Source organism: Neltuma alba, unplaced genomic scaffold (assembly GCF_004799145.2).
Source record: "Neltuma alba isolate B1F8T4 unplaced genomic scaffold, ASM479914v2 tig00011128_pilon, whole genome shotgun sequence".
Classification (NCBI taxonomy): Eukaryota; Viridiplantae; Streptophyta; class Magnoliopsida; order Fabales; family Fabaceae; genus Neltuma; species Neltuma alba.
In genome coordinates, this window is record NW_021635864.1 from 392,530 (window position 1) to 414,146 (window position 21,617).

Here is a 21,617-nt window from a genome sequence, read left to right on the forward strand (position 1 = left end):
TGTCCCTTGTACCATTAGTTTTAAGTATTTAAATTGTTGAATTGTAAATCGTCAAATTCGGAAATTTACAACTTAAATAAAGTAAGAATATTTTTGTGTTCTCATACAAAAAATTTTAATCAAGACGGTGCGGTGAAATTTTAAAATTTTTTGGGTTAACTAATATTAATTGGCTAGTGAGGAAGTTTATTAAAATTCTCCCTAAATTTTCCTTAAGTAATAATGTTTACCCAGTTTTGATTGTGGTTTAATTTTGTGGATTCTGTTTGAAGATTATCAAATGATACGACATTTTTCTAGAATGTAGCTATGCTTTAAATAATTTTTTTAAATGAATAACATGCATCAAGTAATTTTTGTTGAGATATATATAACACCATTATAAAAATCTCTAATAGACCTATGTAATTTGTCATTGTAATACCACTCTAATTCTTATTGCAAGTCACTTTAATTCATTTTCACATACTACGTCTGGTTTTAATTATAAGACCTCGTTTGTATTCAACAAATGATGTTTTATAATTAGGATTGGAAGTAGTATTAAGGAATGCATTAAATTAATAAGAATTTTCAAATATATTCTTATTAAAATTCTCTCTCTATTTACAAATCATTCTCACCTCCCTCTGCTTTTTTGCTCTCTTTTCAAAGAGAATTAAGAGTAAAATTGAAAAACAATCATTAAATACCTTACAAATAACTTGTATTTAGTACAAAAAAATAAAAATCTCCCGTCGGAGTGTTATTGTCGCTCATGAAAATTTTTGGTCATGGCATTCATTTCCTAGGATTTCATTGTGATTTTCCGTTGGAAATTTAATGTTACCACCATTTATATTTGACTATCCCACGCTAAAAATTAAATATAGGCCTTTCCTTTGACCGAAATTGTTAGAACAAAAAACTTCTCAAATTTTTCTTGTATTGCATAATTCAACACAAAAGTTGAAAGAATTCTCACAAATGCTTAATGTGAAAATTCTCATGTACAGTATAATTGATAGAATTCTTTTCAATCTTTTAATTTATGCCTGGGAATTAGGGGTAGATATAGGTTAGTTTAAGCTAAGCTTTTAGCTAAATTGATGTGAGCCTGCGACACGGATTTGGAATGAGGGTCTTTTTTAAGGCTTAAGTGTGTGCTTTTAAAAGATCAAAAGTTCGAACAAAGGTTTAAATCCCCACTAAAAGGAGTGTTCACATTTAATACCCAATAATATCTCGAATAAGATTATTTCAAATAAAAAGATACCTATATTTAAGGGGGAAAAAAAGATTGAAAGCTTTTTTTTAAAATCTATTTAAAATGCCTTTGAATAGGCTTCAAAAGCCCATGTCTACTTTCAAACCCACTTTTTAAAATTACTTGTCACCCTCAAGCTCTTTGACCAAACATGTTGACCTTAACATTTATTTTTTTTTTTTGTGTTAGAGCTTATAAACTATAAACACAAAATATGGGAATCTCATGAATTTTCATAAAAAAAGATAATTATATTGGATAATATAGGACAGTCTTTTCAAATTTCGGTTTAATATTTTTTTCCATGAAAATAGTACTTATTTTTAAAAAAACAGAATTTTGATTACATAAATATAGAAAAAGACACAGATGGATAGAAAATTGATGATAGAAGAGGAATTTTAAAAAAATTTTAAATCCCAAAAATATCGCGGGGAATTTAAACTAGAGAGAGTGTACTAATAGAACAGTAGATTCTCACAAAATTTCAATAATAGCTAAAATATATATTTTATTCCTTAACCTTTTATAAAGTTTCAGTTTAATCTTTTAATTTTAAAAAATATATTAAAATCATTAGTATTAAACTATGATTTTTTTATAATAATTATGACTGTTTTAAAAATTAAATTTAATACGTTAGCGTTTGAAAGTGTTTTATCAGCATTCAAGATCTCAATATTATTATTTTTTATTAATGATTTTAATGTTAAAAAACTTAAAATATACCTTTTAAAAATAAAGGATTAAACTGAATCTTTGTTTAATGTTATTAAGAGAATACTTCAGCTATAAATCCAAAAAAGGATTGGGTGCGGATAGGGCTAGTCCCTCATAAAGTGACAAATTAAATTTTGAATATTTATTAAAACAAGTACTTATATTTAGTGTCTGACGGTATTTTGAATATAGCTGTAAAAAAAAATCACTCTACTTTCCCCTCATTTTAAAAGTGCAACTATCATATCAAACCTAATCTCAATTTCCTACGGTGTGATTTCGTTAGGACGGATGTGGCCATGCTAGAATCATAGTGAATACTTGGTCAAAATATTTCAACTCTCTGAGGGGCAAATGTAAATTAAAATTGAATAGGATAAGTTTTATTATTGCTATTGTTATAAACTCGGAGTAGCAAGTTTTGCCTTCAACGCGCAATGAAGCCGTCAAACTGAAAATTGAGGTAAGATAGGCCTGCGGGTTGGGCTACGTCTTATAGATTTTCTCTTCCGGTTCGAAGTCGGCCCATTTAATGATTTTTTTTTTTATGGCTAACGTGACGGTAATGCTTCTTTATTATTTATTATTTCAAAATTGAATTGAAACAGAAATATCCACCCAAAACCAACGGGTGATGAGATGGGATCTGGCAGAAAAAATTAGTCCCTCATAACATGGAGAATTAATGTTCGAATCCTTATTGAGAGAGGTGAATGCATTTAATGTCTGACAATGATTCAAATATGATTTGTCTCCAATAAGAGATACATATGCTTTAAAAAAAAAAAAGAAATACCCACCCAAAAGGACAGAACAAGGTAGATTAGAGATTGTCATTATTCATATCGCAACTTCTCACAAAATATTTTTAATAATTGAGAGCGGAGATAACATAATCCTGATGAAGAGAGGGAACAAGGAAAAACAAAGAGAATTCAAATATCACTGCGTAGTTAATGGAGGGGGTGAATCCTTTGTAGGGATTATATAATAACAAGATAGAAACAGAAACACGAATATAGAAGTTTTTTTTTTTTTTTAACTTTCCTATAAATCTATATGACACGGTTAGAAGTACATAGCCACGATGCAAAACGAGCAACATAAAACCTTTGTATCTAATCTATATAATACCACAATCACACAGATGAAAATAAAAGAACGTGTAAAAAGCTAAATGATGACCTCAACTATAGTGATTCTAATCTTCCCGTGTGCGTGATTAATCAGCGATTATAAGAAATTCAAATTCAAAAATTAATAATACGTATTAACAAAAGAGAATTGTAGAACAGCGAAACTTCAAATCATCAATATTATACAATAACAAAAAAGAAAAGAAAATCCAATCAAATAATACTCACAAAATAGTATGTTTTGAGTTTTACCTCTTCCCCTCTCACGCACAGATTTTATCATGTAATTTATTGAAACCTGTTTCAGACGATATCGGACAATCATGAATACATACCATATACGTCATGGCAGTAGGACCAATGCCATGCCGTCAGTTGTGTGTGGATAGAGTCATAGCCAGGGCTGCAAAAATAAACGAATATTCTTTGATAAACTTGAAATGTCGTGAAAGGGAAGGCTCTTAAAGTCCGTTATTCTATCCCTAATGCAATATTTCTGCAGAATAGTAGCTACTTGTATAGAGAGGGAGAAGGGTAATAATAAAGCCAAAGGAAAAATAGTCCCCAGATCTAAAGCGTAACAGAGTCGGAGGCTAATTGGACATGTGATGCGAGCTTTATGTGCTCATTCAAGGCCACACTTCTGTCCTGGCCCTTCTTTCTTCTTCTTTAATCGCTAAATAGACGGCGCCGTCTTAAGCAACAAGGTGATTCGAGGAACCCGGACATAACTGCGCACCGCGTGGGTTAGCTGAACTGAATTTTAGTTCAGCTCACTGAAAGGAGGAATTCCCATTTGTTGGTCCAATTATTCGTCACCCGCCCACCAACTTGTGATCTGTTTAAATTTTACTTTTAGAGTTGCCGTAAACAAATGGACCATTAATTCAAGCCCTTTGTTTTACTACTAATTAGGATTAGGACGCCCTCACAACAATTCCATATGATATTCCCACACTTGGGTTAATTAGCCAAGCATTTGTAATGATGAATCGGACGTGGACATGCTTGTGGCTGTGGGGTCCATAAATGCCAACCCTCCTTCTAGGTGTTAGCTACGAACTTAGAATCTTCTTCAGCCCACTCTTACCTTCTTTCCCCGGCTGTCGGTTCTTCCGGTTCGTTGTGTACGCTAACCTTAGGCGCAGCTGTCATCCGTCTGCTGGGGATCGAATCGCTTTTGTTTGCCTTCGTTGATTATTGAATTCTTAATTAATAATTAAGGTTGTATCCATACATCTTTACCGTATGTTGGTTATTTCTTGTTGGCGTAAACTGGGTTTCATTGTCATTTGACGTATTCTGTTTCATCCCTTGATAAACTCAACCACGATTCTCAGTTCTTCAAGAGTGGCTGATATTTATTTAAAGACAAAATATCCTCAGAGGCTGCTTACTAAATAGACTCATTAAACACGCGGCTTGAATTATGACTCCACGATGAAAGAAACAAAAACGCCGATGTTGTTGTCCATTTAAATAACTCAGAAATGGATGAAATGTGAGGGGGTGAATGGGTAAACCTTCCGGAAGTGGAAATTGTGGAACGCGTGACCTAAAATTACAAAACGTGTACACAGTCTTTTCTTATAGTTTCTTTTAATTGGACCACAAAAACGTGTACGGAGGCCGGCGTCCAAATTATGGTGAAATTCCGGATAGATAACCACGAAGTGTGGACAAGGAGGCGCGAGTATTTAAAAGCAAAAACCCGGTTCTTGATTAACACGCAAAGGACAGAGTCGAACATGTCAAAAGAATATATGCTTCGTTTTGATGCAATTGACAACAAAGTGGCCTAAAATTGGGCACATGCCTTGCCAACCAAACACACCATGATTTGCCTTCCTCTTAAATGACGGGTGCCGCCCTGTGCCTATCAATTAAGACGCCGTAACCCACACACAGTAAATTTGAAAAGTGCCTGGTGATAAGTGTGAAGGGGAAAAGAAGGACACGTATGTTATTACAAAGCAACAAAACTTCGAATTCCTTTTCCCACACATTCAAAACACATCCATGATCCATCCCCCCTTGTAACTCGTTCCGTGTAGTTTGGCATCTCTGGCCGTCTAACCACACCGTTGAACGACGCGGCACGACACTTTACATTAATTTAGAAAATTAACTGAGTCCGCGTTGGAAGACCCATCGATCGTCCACGCGTCCTCGTCATCGTCTTAGCTCTTCCACAACCTCCAGAAAAAGTCCAAAACCTCGTCCTTATCCACGCCAACCATCCTCCATTTGCTCTGCTCCTCGATATTTCTATTTTAGTATTTGTCTGATTTTAGTTATTTACCCATAAGTTAGGCAATCGAATCTTTTTCTTTCTTTCGTTTTTCTTTTTTTGGGGGGGAGCAACGGCAGATAGCCTGCACTTTTCGCGTGAAGTGGTGGTGCACAGCGGACACTGAGGGGAGCTGTGCGCTCTGTGCTAACAGTAAAAACCGTCAACAACGTCGATAAGAATCAGGACTTGCCTCACCCTTCACGCGAATCTGGTGTTTCGTCACGGCGCAGGTCAGGCGGCGCATCCACAACTCTGAGCCGTCGGAGAGAAGGAAAACAGAGACGTGCGAAATAGAAGGACAAAAATGAATGAATTTTAATTAAAATAAATGAATTGAATTTCCAATGTCAAACTACAGAGTCTAACCAGTGAATAGGATCCGTGTACTGTATGTACAGGAACAAATGAATCCCGAAATGCCCTGACAAATGAAGAATTAAAAGAACAAACTAAGAATTTGATTCAATTTGATGTCACTTCCTAGTTATCTGACTCTAACCAAAACATATGAATATATGCTGATTCAGTGATCTTCCTCGATTTTGGGTGCCATCAAAAGACGCGGCTTCTTGACCGGCAAAGGGCTCTCCACCTCGTCGTCCCCGGGAGTTAAGAACTTGGCCGAGAAGTCGGGCAGAGCGGGAAGGTTCAGGTCGAAGTCACGGTGGCTGTGGCTAACGGTATGTGTGGATCCAACTCCTTCCGAGGCAGTGACAGCGCTGCTACCACCGCCAGCGGCGGCTGCTCCGCCGTCATAGTGACAGCGCTTGTGACCTCCCAGGGCCTGTCCGGTGGGGAAGGACTTGTGGCAGATAGAACACTCGTGGGACTTACCCCCCGCGTTGGATGCAGTTGCAGTGGTGTTTGCAGAAGTACTTGTGACGGCGGAGGAGGCGGATTGATCTTCCCCGGGAGCGCCGCCTGCAGTGAGTTTTCTGTGACTGGCCTTATGTCCACCAAGAGCCTGGTAAGAGGAGAAAGTCCTGTCGCAAACAGAGCATTTGTAACTGAGCTTAGGGGCGGTGGTTGGATCTGTTGCGGACGGTGGAGCCGACTCAGATACAGCCGGGGGAAGATTGTCCTGGGGGGATCTATGGCGGTCGGAGTCGGTGGGATGGGTGGGGGAGACGGCGGAGCGACCGCGAGCCAGCATGATGAGGCAGAGAGCGAGATACTCTTCCTCGGCGGTGCATGAGGAAGGATGGTCGAGACGGGAACGCTTGGAACGCTTGCGCTTGGTCCATGGCTCCAAGGAGTGAAGATTGGAGTCCAATTCGAAGGGGAAGGAGGGAGGAGCGGCAGTAGGGGACTTGAGAGCTTCCAGGGCCATGTGATCTGACCGCAAAGCCGGAACTGATACGGGCAAGTTAAGAGGAAGAGGGAGAGGATTGTTGAGGAGGGGTTGGTTATAATTAGAGTTGAATGGAGAATGAGTTGGAGTGATGAGAGTGAGGAGGGAGATTTATAGGGAGGAGAAGGAGAAATAGAGAGTTGGGGGGGAAGTTGCGTGCCAAGTAGTGAGAAAAGTAAGCGCGGTGTGCAAGTCATTGCATCTTAATTTAATCATATATATAAAAATCGAATAAAAAGGAGGCTAACAGAAAGGGTACTGGTACATCGCAACAAGACAGAAAGAGAGAGCTTTCTTGGTGGCTAAGGGCATCCATCCGTAAGTCGGTCAAACAAAGTGTCACGCTGTATTGCGGAGGAGTGACAGTGAGAGAAGTCACTAGGGAGGACCGAGCGGAGTCGGAAGCGAAGACCCGTTCTAAGGTCAAAATCCACCAAAAAGGACCCCGCTTTTTAATTATGGAGGAATTACTGTGGAACTTGAGTTACAATAGTAAATGTTGAGATTGAGATGGCGGTTTGAATGGAAAGAGCTGGTCCGCAGCAGCCGGCTGAGACTATTCCCTATTGTCAATATCTATCGTGTGGGTTAGAGGCCGACCTTATAAAAAAACCGAGTGAGGTTTGACGAGTTGAAAATCCTCCTCCGTTCATGTATCTCAGCAAATTTATGAGTCAGGCTCTGGAACACCGCCATTTGGTCGGCTTCCATACACTGCTTATGTTTGATATGAGATCACCGGACCAACCCGCCCGGATTTCTTGGGGGAGTCACTTTTCTTTTTTCTTTTTAATTTTTTCCCGCTTTCCTAAGTTGATGTGTTCCGCCTTGCATTTATTTCTCTCAGTAACACCGGAGCCATGATATTATCACTTATCTTCCCTCCAGAAAATATGGAAAATTATTGCATGATTCTAGACAGAATGTTGGCCTGAATTAATTTACATTATATTGTCTTGTTTCCCGTGACATTCATTCCCTTTTCACGCCAACTGATCGGATGTTACTCTAAAATTGAGATAGGTGCCATAACCAACTAAATAATGAGTGCGCTCCAAATCATTTACATCCTCCGAGTTCGTTTTTAATTTTGCGTTTACTACTGTGTAGATAAGGGAAAATAAGACCGTAATACTCTTATATTCTTTATTATTAGATTCATTTAAGTATATTACGTAGTTTAAAAAACTGTTAAAATTAGTTAGAAATAATAAATATGTTGGAAATGTATTTTTTTCAAATATACTCGTATTTAAAAGTGGATAGGTGTGAGTGAGGAAAAAAAAAGAGAGAATGCATAAAAAAAAAGATAATGAGATAGAGTATATTAATCAAGGATAAAATGGATAAAAATAAATTTATTATTAGACAAACACAAAAGAAATTTTATAAATAGAAACAAAGTAATTCAAAAAATTGGATCTAAGAGACGGAGACGTTATTAAACAATTAAGTGAGCGGAGTTTCTGGGCAAGGATGTATGGTTGAATTTTAACCAATCGCAGTCAAATATATGCTCGGACAAACTCTCACGTAACTCCGATCTAACGGCAAAAAAAAAAAAAAAAGGATTTGAAAAGTTGTCGTTCCTATCTGACTGCGCGCACTTTAAATCTATGGGATATGTAAACAGGTCTTAAACGTATGCAAGGAAGCTTGTAGTTAAAATGGAGATCAAAGTTAGCTGGCTAATAAATAACCTAATAGAGGACATTGTGTGAAGAAGAAGTTGATAGAATGTGGCGGGGAATGCAGCGGAAAAAGGGAGGGAAAATTCGGGGGCGTGACGGAAAGGAGAAGTTGGGATTGACGAGTGGCTTGGAGTGAAATAACACACGTGGATGCACTTTATTACTCATCCAAACTCTGTAAAGGGCAAAATGGAATTGAATTTGGATGAATTGAAGTGGCGGATCTGTGAGACACGTCCCACAAGATTGCGGGGTCTGGGGTTGTGTAGAGTCATGAGTCGGCTGTCTGGAAATCTACGCGAAGCATCCGGTTCAATCCGAACACCCCACACGTGCGCCTCCTTATAAATCAATCTCCTCACTCTTCCTCTTTCTGTTACTGTCCCGGTTTTTCAGCCTCGTCTTGTGCACACACCCATGTCCCCTTTTCTGTTCCTTCTTGTGAATACCGAATTTAAGCTCACCTCGTTCAAATATAATAAATATCGCTGCAGCGAAGGGATTGGGTTTTCCAGGAAACAACGATGCCATTTCGATTCTAAATATAAATTTAGTTTGTAGTGTAAATTATATCATCAAGTATAAATCAGGTATTATATTTAGAATTGGAGGTGGTCAACTACTGTCTAATAAAAAAACATCAAACTGGTGCACAATTAACATTTCTTAAATAGGCGAATTAATGTGATTGATTCAAGCGTGCACATGTAGGCCGCATGGCGAAACACAAAACAGGATCGAGTAGTGCTGCTCCATTTCTTGAATAAATCAAATTAATGTGCTGTAAGAAATCGTAACATTATGGGTTATAATTCTCAGTGTAAATGCGTTGGGGTTCCATTTTATGTAGGTGCCTGGCAAGAGACGCCCAGTTCACGTGTCTCTTTCCGGCCCCGAGCTACATGGACAGTTGTGAGCTGTGACGGTGAAAGAGAAAGTTCTGCGTCAGACTCTGTGGGTTATTCCTATTTTTGATTTTTCTTGGTCCCCTGCTGTCACCGACTCAGATAGCTTAGGAATATAGGATGAAATAGAGCGGACTACTAACGCGGACAAAAAAATGTAAACCTTTTTTTTTTTTTTTTGTAATGGTGCGTTCCTATCCATTTGATGAAATAAAAAATTATTATATCAAATAAAATTAATCTATGTTTTCCGCCCTTTTTTGGTTTAACATTATCATTTTGATTTCTTGCGTTTAGCATTTCATGTGCGGAACCGATGACCATCAACGGATGAAGTTTTGTGAGCCTCTTTCTCAGAGATTATTTTAGGGGCTAAGCTGCGTCAGCATCTTTAATAATAATTGCAGAATTATTGTATTGCCAATCATTAGGCACATCAAGATGAGTACACAGAGCTATATCCCTATAGTAATCCCCAGCATGTCCTGTCTTAGCTCCTACTTATACGGTGCAATAATGACCTGAACTTCGGTGAAAACCATGGAATGCCCCTCTACTAGTCCACCGTGCATACTAATTTTGAAATTGTAAATAATAATAATAAAAGTTACCTGCCGAGTGCAGCACCATCCCGTAGAAGGCAGGCGGCGTAACGCGGCTTGAAAGCTGGTGTCCAGATCCCAACTTGGGACTCTCGCGGCTTTCCCACTCTGTAAAGCATATGTACCCTTTCCATCTCTTCCGCCCCAAGCAACCCCCATTTCTTGTTTTTCATCAATTGCATATCACCCCATTCATCATTCTAATTTTTTATTACTTCTCCGATCTTAATATAAAATTCTTATATAGTATATATAAGAGTTTTATATTTAGGATTAGAAGAATATTATTAGACAAAAGTTCATCAAAAAACTTGAAATTATTAAATTTAAAATCAGAATTAGTAACAAAATATTGGATTTGCAAATAACAACATATTTTTATAAAAAAAAATTTATTTACAATTTAATAATTTAAATGTTATTTTTGTGGGAACTATTATCACATGGGTCTCGCGCGCCCCGTCCAACACGGTTCAAGTCTTGTAAATTGATAATTAATTTTTTTATAGGAAAATTTAGCTGTCAAAGGATTAATGCGCAATTAACGTCTGATGTCTGAGCTTTATTGATAGTACAGAGTGAGGAAGGTGGATTAGGTGGGAGACGAATGGGAAGTGTACAGGACCTTGGTGACTAGTGAGAGCCAAGAGAAGCACGTGATAAATATGTCATTTCCATAATAACAACAACAACAACAGGATTTGTGGTTGTTTTAGAATGCCCCGCAGCCGAAAAGGAATACTGACTCAGACTGCCCAATAATATGGAATATTGGGTCCCAACAAGCTTCGGTTTTGCTCATGGGTTTTAATTGGATCCATGACCCTCGCTAAAATTAATTTAAAAAAAAAATAAGAATAAGTGTACAGGACCTTGGTGACTAGTGAGAGCCAAGAGAAGCACGTGATAAATATGTCATTTCATAATAACAACAACAACAACAGGATTTGTGGTTGTTTTAGAATGCCCCGCAGCCGAAAAGGAATACTGACTCAGACTGCCCAATAATATGGAATATTGGGTCCCAAACAAGCTTCGGTTTTGCTCATGGGTTTTAATTTGGATCCATGACCCTCGCTAAAATTAAATTTAAAAAAAAAATAAGAATAAATAAAATCGACTGATCAGGGGTCGCTATGCCAGGAATGCGTTATGATGTAGGTGACCAGACCAAATGAAAGGGGAATTAAAATCGTGGGATTCGTCTAAAAGAGCCTTTCAGCTGGGGGAATGGCAGATTGGCAGGTGAACAAGTATTGATAACCGAAACTAAACTTAAATTAAATATGGATAACAAAGAGGGGAAAAAATCAGGTGACGCATTGCGATATGTGTGTGTATATATAAGAAGGTGACAAGAAACAAGTGGAGGGAAAGGGGTATTAGCGGGAATTACGTGACTTGCAAGTTTGAAGCTTGAAAATTGAAAGGAATATGTAATATAAATAGGGGCCGCGGGTCACCTGCAGCAACCCCTCCTCAGGGTTCCATTTGGTTTCATCACTGATGCTCTCCACCCCCCCCTCCGGAACAAAGGAAATGGCAAAACCTGTTTTTTTTTTTAATCGTGAATAAATAACTTGAATAATAAAAAGTGTTTGAAGAGGGGAAAAAGAAGGGAAAAGATATAATCATTCGAATGCAGATGATGCAGATGAACAATACCAAATATTGGTCCTAGATGTATAGGAAATAGCCGGTGAGTTGATTTTCATTTTATCCATTTTATCTTACATTTTTACCATTTTTTGACACTAATTTATCCATCCTATAAACTATTGTCATATAATTCAATGTTACATGAAGAAAGTTTAAGGAGATTGTTTCATATTTTAGAATTAAATCATTATTTAATCCTTTTAATTTACTTAAATAATTGAGTAAATATTACATTAAGGATGGGGATTAATTCTTAAAAGAAAATTGGATGAGACAGTCAGAAGTAGGAACTCCAACCAACTGATTTTTTGAAACAATTGCTTTCACTGCAACTGAGTCCAGTTCCTGGATATATCTGAGGTCCGACCACCAGTTTTCCCCCCAGCTTCTCGGACAAATGAGTTCATTCACCCAAGAACCGAAAAAGTACAAACAGCAACAAAAAGGCCAACCCAGCCCAAATGAAAAATCAAAGAAAACAAAAAGTAACTTTAAGATACGGACCCAATAGGCTTTCAAGAGGACTGAGACTTAGTCCCTACGGACAATTTCAGGTCAGGAACGTCGGAGTTTATGTTCCTCTCAGATCTCACTGACCACAGTGCACAAAAGCTACAGTTCCTTTCTGACCAAAAGTGAATTACCATGGGGTCACTATTTGGGTGCTTAACCACAAATACCATCGTTTCATTTTAGAAATAATAAACACTATCGTTATTATACAGATATAAAATGTACATACAACGCTTTTATGGGAAAATTATTTCAAGTTTAAGGCCAAATGCGATTTAATTAATTTTTTCCTTTGTGCAATGAGTGAGCCAATTTACAATTTTTTTCAGACAAAAAAAAATTATCAATTTTGGTGTCACAATTGCATTAAATTAAAAAACAGAAGTATTTGTGTAAGCTTCCGATATAAATGAACAGGGCATGAGAATATGAATCACGAAAGGAGGCTGAAGCAGAAAAAATGCATGAATCACGAATGGAGGCTTGCAGCTGCAGTCCTGCAGCCGCTCTGGTGGACCAAATGCCCTTGCCTTTGATCAAGCGTTGGACGAAAGATCCAGCACTTGGACCCCGTTGATCTTGTAATAATGAAATTACGAGACTTTTAATAAAGTAAGCAGATCTGTAATCCAAAGCTACGAATTGATATCGATCCTTTTTCTCCATTTATAATCCATGTCATTCATCATATTTTTAAAGATAGAATGCAATCAACTTCCCTAGTGCGCTCGTTGAATTCGTTTTCCGTCTTTTACTAGCACACTACCCTCTTCTCTTCGCCTCCAACCTCGGTTTCTAAGGATCTCCAATCCGTCATCGTCATTCTTACCGGGGAACCCTCTCCACACTGATCGATCTGCCCCCGCAAGTTTGCGTTCTCCTGGTAATTCTCCACTTTTACCGCTGATATGTGCAAACCCCACAAATAACCTTCGCTACACTCTCTTTGTCGAATCTGATTTACTGAAACATTTTGTAGTGTTCATTAACCACCATTCTTCTCTTTCTTACCTAGTGAAGCTCGGAATACAAGTGATGGGGTGGTTTAATAATTGGATTTTATTTTATTTTTAACATCTCTTGCCCCCGCAAGTTTGCGTTCTCCTGGTAATTTCTCACCTTTACCGCTGATATGTGCAACCCCACAAATACCTTCGCTACACTCTCTTGTCGAATCTGATTTACTGAAACATTTTGTAGTGTTCATTAACCAACATTCTTCTCTTTCTTACCTAGTGAAGCTGGGAATACAAGTGATGGGGTGGTTTAATAATTGGATTTTATTTTATTTTTAACATCTCTTGTATGTATCCTTACCGAACCCGCTCCCTTTTCCCCTTTCTTTTACTTTTAACGAATCCGCGCGTACCTCATTTTGTCTGACTGATCGTTGTTGAGCAGCGGGTGACTCTGTACAAATTCCACAGATGGCTGTGAAGGATGGCCAAGACCCTCGTATAGCAAAAATCTCCTCTGCAATCCGTGTCATCCCAAACTTCCCCAAGCCAGGGGGGTTTTACTTTAAATAACCTACTAGTTATTTTTCTGTTTTAATAGTTTTCGGCATTATTTTATACATGATGACGTTGCATTTTACCTTTCTCAGATTTTAGTTTTAGATTAAAGACGCAAACTTTGTGGGTTTTAAACTTTGTACTCTTGATTGGTCAGGGATTATGTTTCAAGATATAACAACCTTGCTTCTTGATACAAAGGCATTCAAAGACACGATTGATATGTTTTTTACTTTAAATAACCTACTAGTTATTTTTCTGTTTTAATAGTTTCGGCATTATTTTATACATGATGACGTTGCATTTTACCTTTCTCAGATTTTTAGTTTTAGATTAAAAGACGCAAACTTTGTGGGTTTTAACTTTGTACTCTTGATTTGGTCAGGGATTATGTTTCAAGATATAACACCTTGCTTCTTGATACAAGGCATTCAAAGACACGATTGATATGTTTGTGGAGAGATATCGCGATAAAAATATCTCTGTGGTGGCAGGTATTTCTGCAAATATTTTTCCAAATATTGCTGTTTAATTGGCTTATCTTACCCTTGTACGTTTAGTCTACGTGGATACATTTTTCTGTCTTTAAAGCGCCCCCCGTCCCGGAGCTGAAATTGAAATAGCAAAGTTCCTTTCCTTTGAGATTGAAGATTGCTCAAGGAATGCATAAATCTTTATCATAATGATGTCAACTTATAGCCTTTTATATCGGTATACGCTGCCTTGTCCTTATATCTCCTAAAGCTCCTTTTCAGTTAAATACGGCACGCATTGAGAACTCTGGCCGATCTAAGTAGAAGGAGAAGAACAAAGCTGTGTAGAAATCTTTTTTTTTTTCCCCCTTCCTTTTATTGAGAATGAAGATCTCCACTACCCCTTATAGTCAACCATTTCCTGTCTGTGTTGTGTCCATTTGCAGAACTGAGAAGTAAAAGCATTGATATGCTCATTATGACATGACAAAATCTAAAAAGTTTCTAGGGTTTATTTTTAGTTCATGATATTATTTACACGAGTTTGTCAGACACAAGTGTGGTGGGGCTGTGTGAGCATGGCATTTTTTTTTTTTTTGGGGTCTTAATGAGCATGCTGTTATCCTTTTCCTTTTTTTTTTTGGTTTCTGAAACAATGACGACAGTGTCCATTATCTGTGGAAGTATTAAAATTGAGCCACCTGTGCAATTGAAAATTGCATTGAATCAATAATCTGTACATGGTGTTAGCCCAATTACATGCCACTAGGTCAACTTCTGCTTCCATTATTAGAAGAAAGCAAAGGCATACGTCCTTACCGATCCCTACAAGTTATCAGAATCTTACATGGATTTTTTTTTCATTACAGCTGCTTTATAGTCTTGAAATAAACTATCCGTTGTGCCTGACAATTGCATTGATGGCATAATGTAGGTGTTGAAGCAAGAGGCTTTATATTTGGCCCTCCCATTGCATTAGCTATTGGGGCAAAATTCGTGCCCATGAGAAAACCCAATAAATTACCAGGTATAATTTTGCATTATTCTATAGAAAGTACCACATTCAAGTTTGGGAAAATTCCTACTTTGCTGAGAGATCTTGCTAGGTGATCTTTTACCTCTAGTAAATAACTAGTATACCGCATAGTTTCCTAAATTTGCTGTTATAATTAAGCTGTATCAATATTTACTAGATCAGATGAGCAAATATCATATGTTGGTTCATAATGTTACATCTCTTGCGTGAAGGACTTCTTGTCTACCTTCAGTTTTCTTTCTAGTAAGAAAATCTAAAACTAAGAGACTGAGCAGGAAAAAATCATAAGAAAGATACGGGGAGGATTTTGATCCTTTAGCTGCGTGGTATCTGTGAGCAGGACAAATTTGTTGAAGATTACTTCTTGCATTAACCATTCGCTTGCAGTAGGTAGGCCACTTGCATATCTTGTGCGCCTCCCCCCCCCCCCCAAAAAAAAAAGGGGAAAAAAAAAGGCTCCAGCTTGTTAATAGTGCAGTTATAAAAGGTCTGCTTGGAGCTGAAGTGACTTTAACGTGAGTATGGAAGGATGAAACTTCAAGAATTTGAGTGCATGTCTCAAAACACCATTTTCTGTGACCTTATTGCTGGTTTATTGTTATTTATGGCTATAAATATTTGAATCTATGTTTTCTACGGTCTTCTAAGTTATGTGCTACTTCACTGTGTTAACTTTCATTTACTTAATAACGCGCCTGAGTGTCATGTGACAGATAAGAGCTTTAATGATTGTGTTTTGATTCTTTCAGGGGAGGTTATCTCAGAAGAGTATTCTTTAGAATATGGAACTGACAAAATGGAGATGCATGTTGGGGCCGTAGAGGCAGGAGAACGAGCCTTAGTCATTGATGATCTTATTGCGACTGGAGGCACCTTATGTGCCGCAATCAAACTACTTGGTATTTGATCGAGACCTAAAGTTTCCCTTGAGCTGCAAAAGCATGATATTAACTCATCATTATGCATTTTTTTAAGAGAAACTAGACATCTTTTTCCTGATGTGTAGGAGATATAACAACTTAAAAATTTCTTGAAAATTTTGTTTATCTTTCTAACATTCCAATCTTATTAAAATATTTGAGGAAATGTTGAAATAATGAAAACAAAATTTCAGGGAAGCCAATGAAATGTATAGAGAAAAGAATGAAAAACGGATTATCTTGAGCTTGAAATGAGACAATCTATTTGTGGTTCGTCAATAGTTGGCTCCTTTTAGATTTTATTTTCTTATATAGATGTTGTTATTACTCAAGTAATTTTCATCTATGCTTTAGCTGGATCCTACCCAAGTTATTTTACTTTCCTCTTTTGTTGTATTTAATGGGTGGTCTGGCTGATTGTACAGTCAACATCCCAGAAAGAAAACTTGATCTAATAATCAGGTTTGATGAATTTCATGAAAATGACCGAAAATATTGGGCTGAAGCCTTTCCTCAAACTCTTAGCGATATCTGTGTTTCACAGCTTTCATTATTCCTTTTTTAAGGAGAAAAGGACAGATCATAAGACACAAAAGGATGGAGACAATTGATGACATTGCTATGGGTTCTGTGTATTATTACCTGATCTCAATACTGTATGCTTGCGTTACAAGTGACTTTTTCATGTGGAACCATGTTTTGTCATTAGTCAATTTCCTTCTTTAACATTCACGTTCGGTACATTCTTAGTTCTTTTTTATTCTTTGCTGCAGAACGCGTTGGGGTGGAAGTGGTCGAGTGTGCTTGTGTAATTGAGTTGCCAGAGTTGAAGGTATGTCCACATAAATGCAAATACAGTTTATCTTTCCGTGGCTAGTAGTTGTTTGCTCAGCTGAAATGTATATTTTCCACACAAGCTAGTATGATTACACCTCACTTTCATTTCCTTTTCTTCCCTGCCTCTACCGTTGCATGTTACAGAGGAAATTTATGTGCAGTCGAGCTGTTTTGTGTTTCACAGAGATTGAAAAAGTATCTAAAATTGATCAAATGGTTTGCTCTGTAATTTCCTATCCTTCTTGGAAAAAAAACATTTATCTTCGTAAATTACATATCTAGAGAAAATCAAGCAATATGAAGCATGAAAGTAAAAACAAGGCTTGTCATCTGCAGCATTTCATTACAATTTATGGTAGTTTTCGAGACAGTAATCTATTGCTTTTCTTGAGAGGGCATGAAATCAATAGAGAGAAATTGTAACGTTAGTCATCGTTAGTGGGTGTGATTAGTTCTCTTCTGCCTTCTTGTGGCGTCTTTGACTAGAATATACTAATCTCGTTATCAATACATCTGCAAATGTCCGTCCTTTTCAATTTGCTGATGTTTTCATAGTTTATCCCATAGAGTTGCACTTATGGCTGTAACTGTCAGTCCGTCTACAGAATTCTATTTTTGAAGAAAGTTCATTATTGCCGCATAATTTTGTGCTGGAAGGTATTGAATAAAGCGTTCTTGTAGATAGGATGGCAATGTCGATGGATGGCAGCTTTTACCATAATTGCCTTTCAAATTGTTTAGTCCATAACTCGCCCCTGTAGGGTTGAGTGTTAGGAGTGATGAATTAACTTGCACAAATCTTGCTTGCAGAGTGAAATTTTGTTGTGATAACGAACTAATTTCCTTCCTCTGGCTGACTGATTTCAGGGACGAGAAAGGCTGGGGGAGAAGCCACTGTTTGTGCTAGTTAGTGGCGCTTGAATTCAGAGTTTAGATGATGTTTACTTTTAGCTGTTGAAAGACGTTTTGGGTTCTCATTTGCTTGGAGCTTCGTTAGAGGCTTCATATTTTCCCTGAAGATCTCTTGGTATTGAAAAATAAAAGGGGGGAATTGGGTCTGGCTTGGCTGCTGAAGGAATTGAATTGTTAGGCTTATTGAAATGAGTTCATTGAACATTGGCACGCCTAAGGCACTCGTTGGACCTTTCAGCTTTTGCTAATTGCGTCGTGGATGTATGGATTATTGAGTATGGAATATAAATTAGTTATCAGTATCTCATTCGATGGGACTGCGACTACCCTCCACATTTACCCCTTGCTTGGATCGAGAGAAAATTAGAGAGGAAAATATAAAAAGAAATGAGTTTTTTTTTTTTTGGATAAGAGGGAAAATGTGGGAAGAAGGAAAAATGGGGAAGAAAATGAAATTGGCTTTATACCTTATTTTTTTTCCCAAATTTTTGCTCCATATATGGAGAGATTTGAGAAGAAAAATAATATTTCTGAGACTGCCTTTCCTCTCTCTTCCTCTTTTTATTTATTTTCTTTATATTTAAAACATTATTCACTTTTTATTTTTTTGATCAAAGCAATATTTTTATTAAATAATTTGGTTTTAAAATATAATAATATGATATATATATATATATATATATATAGACCAAATAACTTGATTTTAAATTATTTGATGATGGAGTTGTTTGCATAATTTTTCTATTATAATATTTAATTTGATTTGACTTTAAATATAATATATCTTGATAAGGATATTTTAATTATTTAGATTTTTTTTGTTGCTATTTTCTCTCATCTATCTTATCTAAAGAAGAGGGATGATAACATCCTCTCTTCAGTTTTTTTTTCTTTTTTATTTTCTTTCCTCCCAGTTTTTCTTCATGCTAACTTGCCAAGTAATTTGCATAGAGTTTGATCTAAGTTGTGGTTTATAAAAGTGGGCTTTCTTTTGATTTGTTTTCATAAATGTGTGCGTGTAAAATAGATAGACGTAGGATAGATTTTATAAATAAAAAAGGATAGATTTTATTAATATTTAAAACTGATATATACTGTATAGTGCTTTGGAAAAGGCAAATTACATCATTATGTAAGACCTATTTAACTAAATTAAAAAAATTAGATAAATTAATTAATTGTAAGAAATATTACTTCCAATTTTTAATATAAGATGTAGTTGACTAATTTAGGGAGACTACAGAAATTAGTAAAGTTAATTATTTGAAATAAATAAGTGTTATTTTTCTTAGAATACTCTTGCTAATCATGAGTATTAGTTAAAACCACTATTTGATAAAATATTTAATATGTACAGTTATTACAGGGACTATTTTAAAAAAATTGGATGAATATGAAAAATAAAGTGGATTGAAATCTTATATTTGATATCAAATTAAAAATCAATCTAGCTCTTATATTAAAGATCAAAGGTAGTATGACATTTTTTTAGAACATCGTAATCATATTCTTTAATATCATCTTTCCCTCTCCTACTTAATTATGATTCATGAAGTATTAATAGGGATAATTTAAAAAATTAATAAATATAATAAATAGGTTTTATATTTAGAATTAATATCAACTTAATAATTAAATCTTAATACCAATCATTCGATCATGTATTTAGAAAATAACTCGTATGTGTATCTGTATATGATTATGTACAAGGCTTACGTTTTTTATGTTTACATTTTGATTTTTCTCCAAATGCACCCATGTCATTATTTTTTTAAACCGTAAATGATCTGAATTACAAGATAACGGCCCTTATATTGCCCATAGCTAAGTAACACGAGCATTCCAATTGTTTTCTCTGTAATCAAATTCACACGGAATCAATTAGTGTCGTGGATTTTAATTATTGTTTTGTCTAATTATCATTTTAAAAAGCAGAAATTCAACGTGTAAAAATAAAATGGTTAAGGTGCAAACGTGGTTCAAAAATTTTTATTCAAGAACACTGATAGAAGGGTTTTTAGATGTAAATTTGCTTCAAAAATTTAAATTATAATATATTGCCCAATTAAGAAACTAACATTGAATCATAGCATATTGTCCCATTAAGAAACAAACGTTGCATATTGATCCATTAAAAAACTAATATTGATCATTACAACAGTAACGTGAACTGTTAACTATGTTAACATGAACAAGTAATATTACTATAACATTAAACTTTCAGAATGAATTTGTATTAAAAAAATTTTTAGATGCCAACGTTCTTGAGTAAAAAAATTTTCATCTTCACCCAAAATAAAATCGTGGTTGTCTGTCCTGGAATCATCACTGGGCTGTCTACTCATGGCTGGCTGCGTTTCATTTATCCTTTTTTTTTTTTTTATCTCTTTCTGTAATTTTGCCCCTAAGCCTAAGGTAAGAGAAAAAATAACACCTACTGCCTCCTGTTAATGCCTAAATAAGGTACAACTGATGACCACACATTAGTTGTCACCATATGTTTTTAAAAGAATTTCAATACTCGAATACAACAAAAAATAAATACTAAATTTAAAGATTTTAAATTAGAATGAGATTGTTTTGCCAGCTAAATTATAATGAGATTGTAATTTGATATTAACCTACGTATGAGATATTTTCGTCGTAACTCTTTAAAAACACGATGTTGTTTGAACTTCCATAATATGGACTTGCCACCTTCCATGTGGGGATTAAATATTCTGATATATAATTTTAAAACAATTGCTCACATAATGGATTGACAAGTCTTCAAACCTCCGGGACACGTCACTTAGGTCTCGTACTTTCAATTATGTTGTCATGCATCCCACAACAATTATATGTGACCATATTATAATGCTTTCATGCACTTGTCTGTGTAATTTATTAAACATCTACACATAAGGCGTGTTCTCTATTATATGCAAATTATTTAACCTTGTGGGGTCTCATCCTTCTGCTGTGGCATTTTAATTAGCCCATATTATTCCCCTGTTTATTATATATTCATATTATGAAGTTCCCTGATTGCATTTTCTCCAAGGCCTGGTCATATTTATTGTCACGCTTTGCAACCCCATGCCTGGTTTGCTATTCATAACATGAATTGACTTTAGTAGCCGGGTTAAGTACGGAAAAGGTCAGGATTAAAAGGCATGGATAGTACGAACATTTTATAAATCTTCAGAGGGCTTTTGTTTTTTTTTTTTGGGGGCTTCATTGAGAGGGGTTAAATATGTTAATGCTTAGAAAAAAAATGGAACACAGACAATACTTATTTATTATTAAAAATAATTTATATAGACATATATTGATTGCTTTGAAATGTAAGGATTAAACGTAAGAAAAGAGTGAGAAATTGTGACGGATGCTAAAGGCTGTTCCTTCTAGAATGATGATGTGTCCTCTACATGGTGCATAAAATTCAGAAATAAATAAATTAATTACGCGTTCTTTTTGGTTGAACAATGTCGTAGCCTTTGCTAACACTGAAAGGTTACAATCTTTTGTTTTCCTGTTCTTTCCTCTTTACAGGCATGCGGAGACGAACCCGGAAGAAGCCCGAGCGAGAGAGGCCAAGACATATAATTATTTAGTTACTATTAATAAACCAGATTATCATTAAGGAATAAAATCAGATTTTTAGAGTCTCCAATCTGTTTGTCCTATTTAGTTTCTAGATTTTATTCTCTACCTCATCTTTCTTTTCGTCTGGGATTATAGCGTTTCCTCTGGCCATTTCAAATTCTAAAAGTCGTGCAATGGCCGGTGCGGACAGAAGAGACGATATGAACTTTCTTCGAAGAAGA

The 21,617-nt window shown here is 36.1% G+C and overlaps 1 protein-coding gene and 1 pseudogene across 1 annotated transcript; one reads left to right on the forward strand and one right to left on the reverse strand.

The window, feature by feature from the left end:
• Positions 1-5,686: 5,686 nt before the first annotated feature.
• LOC114761678 (zinc finger protein ZAT10) lies at positions 5,687-6,789 on the reverse strand. The gene is made up of 2 exons (XM_028951101.1): positions 5,913-6,789; positions 5,687-5,867 (listed from the first exon to the last, which is right to left on the reverse strand). Exon 1 carries the CDS (start codon positions 6,723-6,725, stop codon positions 5,919-5,921), a length of 807 nt encoding a protein of 268 aa, XP_028806934.1. The 5' UTR covers positions 6,726-6,789; the 3' UTR covers positions 5,687-5,867; positions 5,913-5,918.
• Positions 6,790-12,749: 5,960 nt separating this feature from the next.
• Positions 12,750-18,117, forward strand: LOC114761682 (adenine phosphoribosyltransferase 1, chloroplastic-like; annotated as a pseudogene).
• Positions 18,118-21,617: the final 3,500 nt, after the last annotated feature.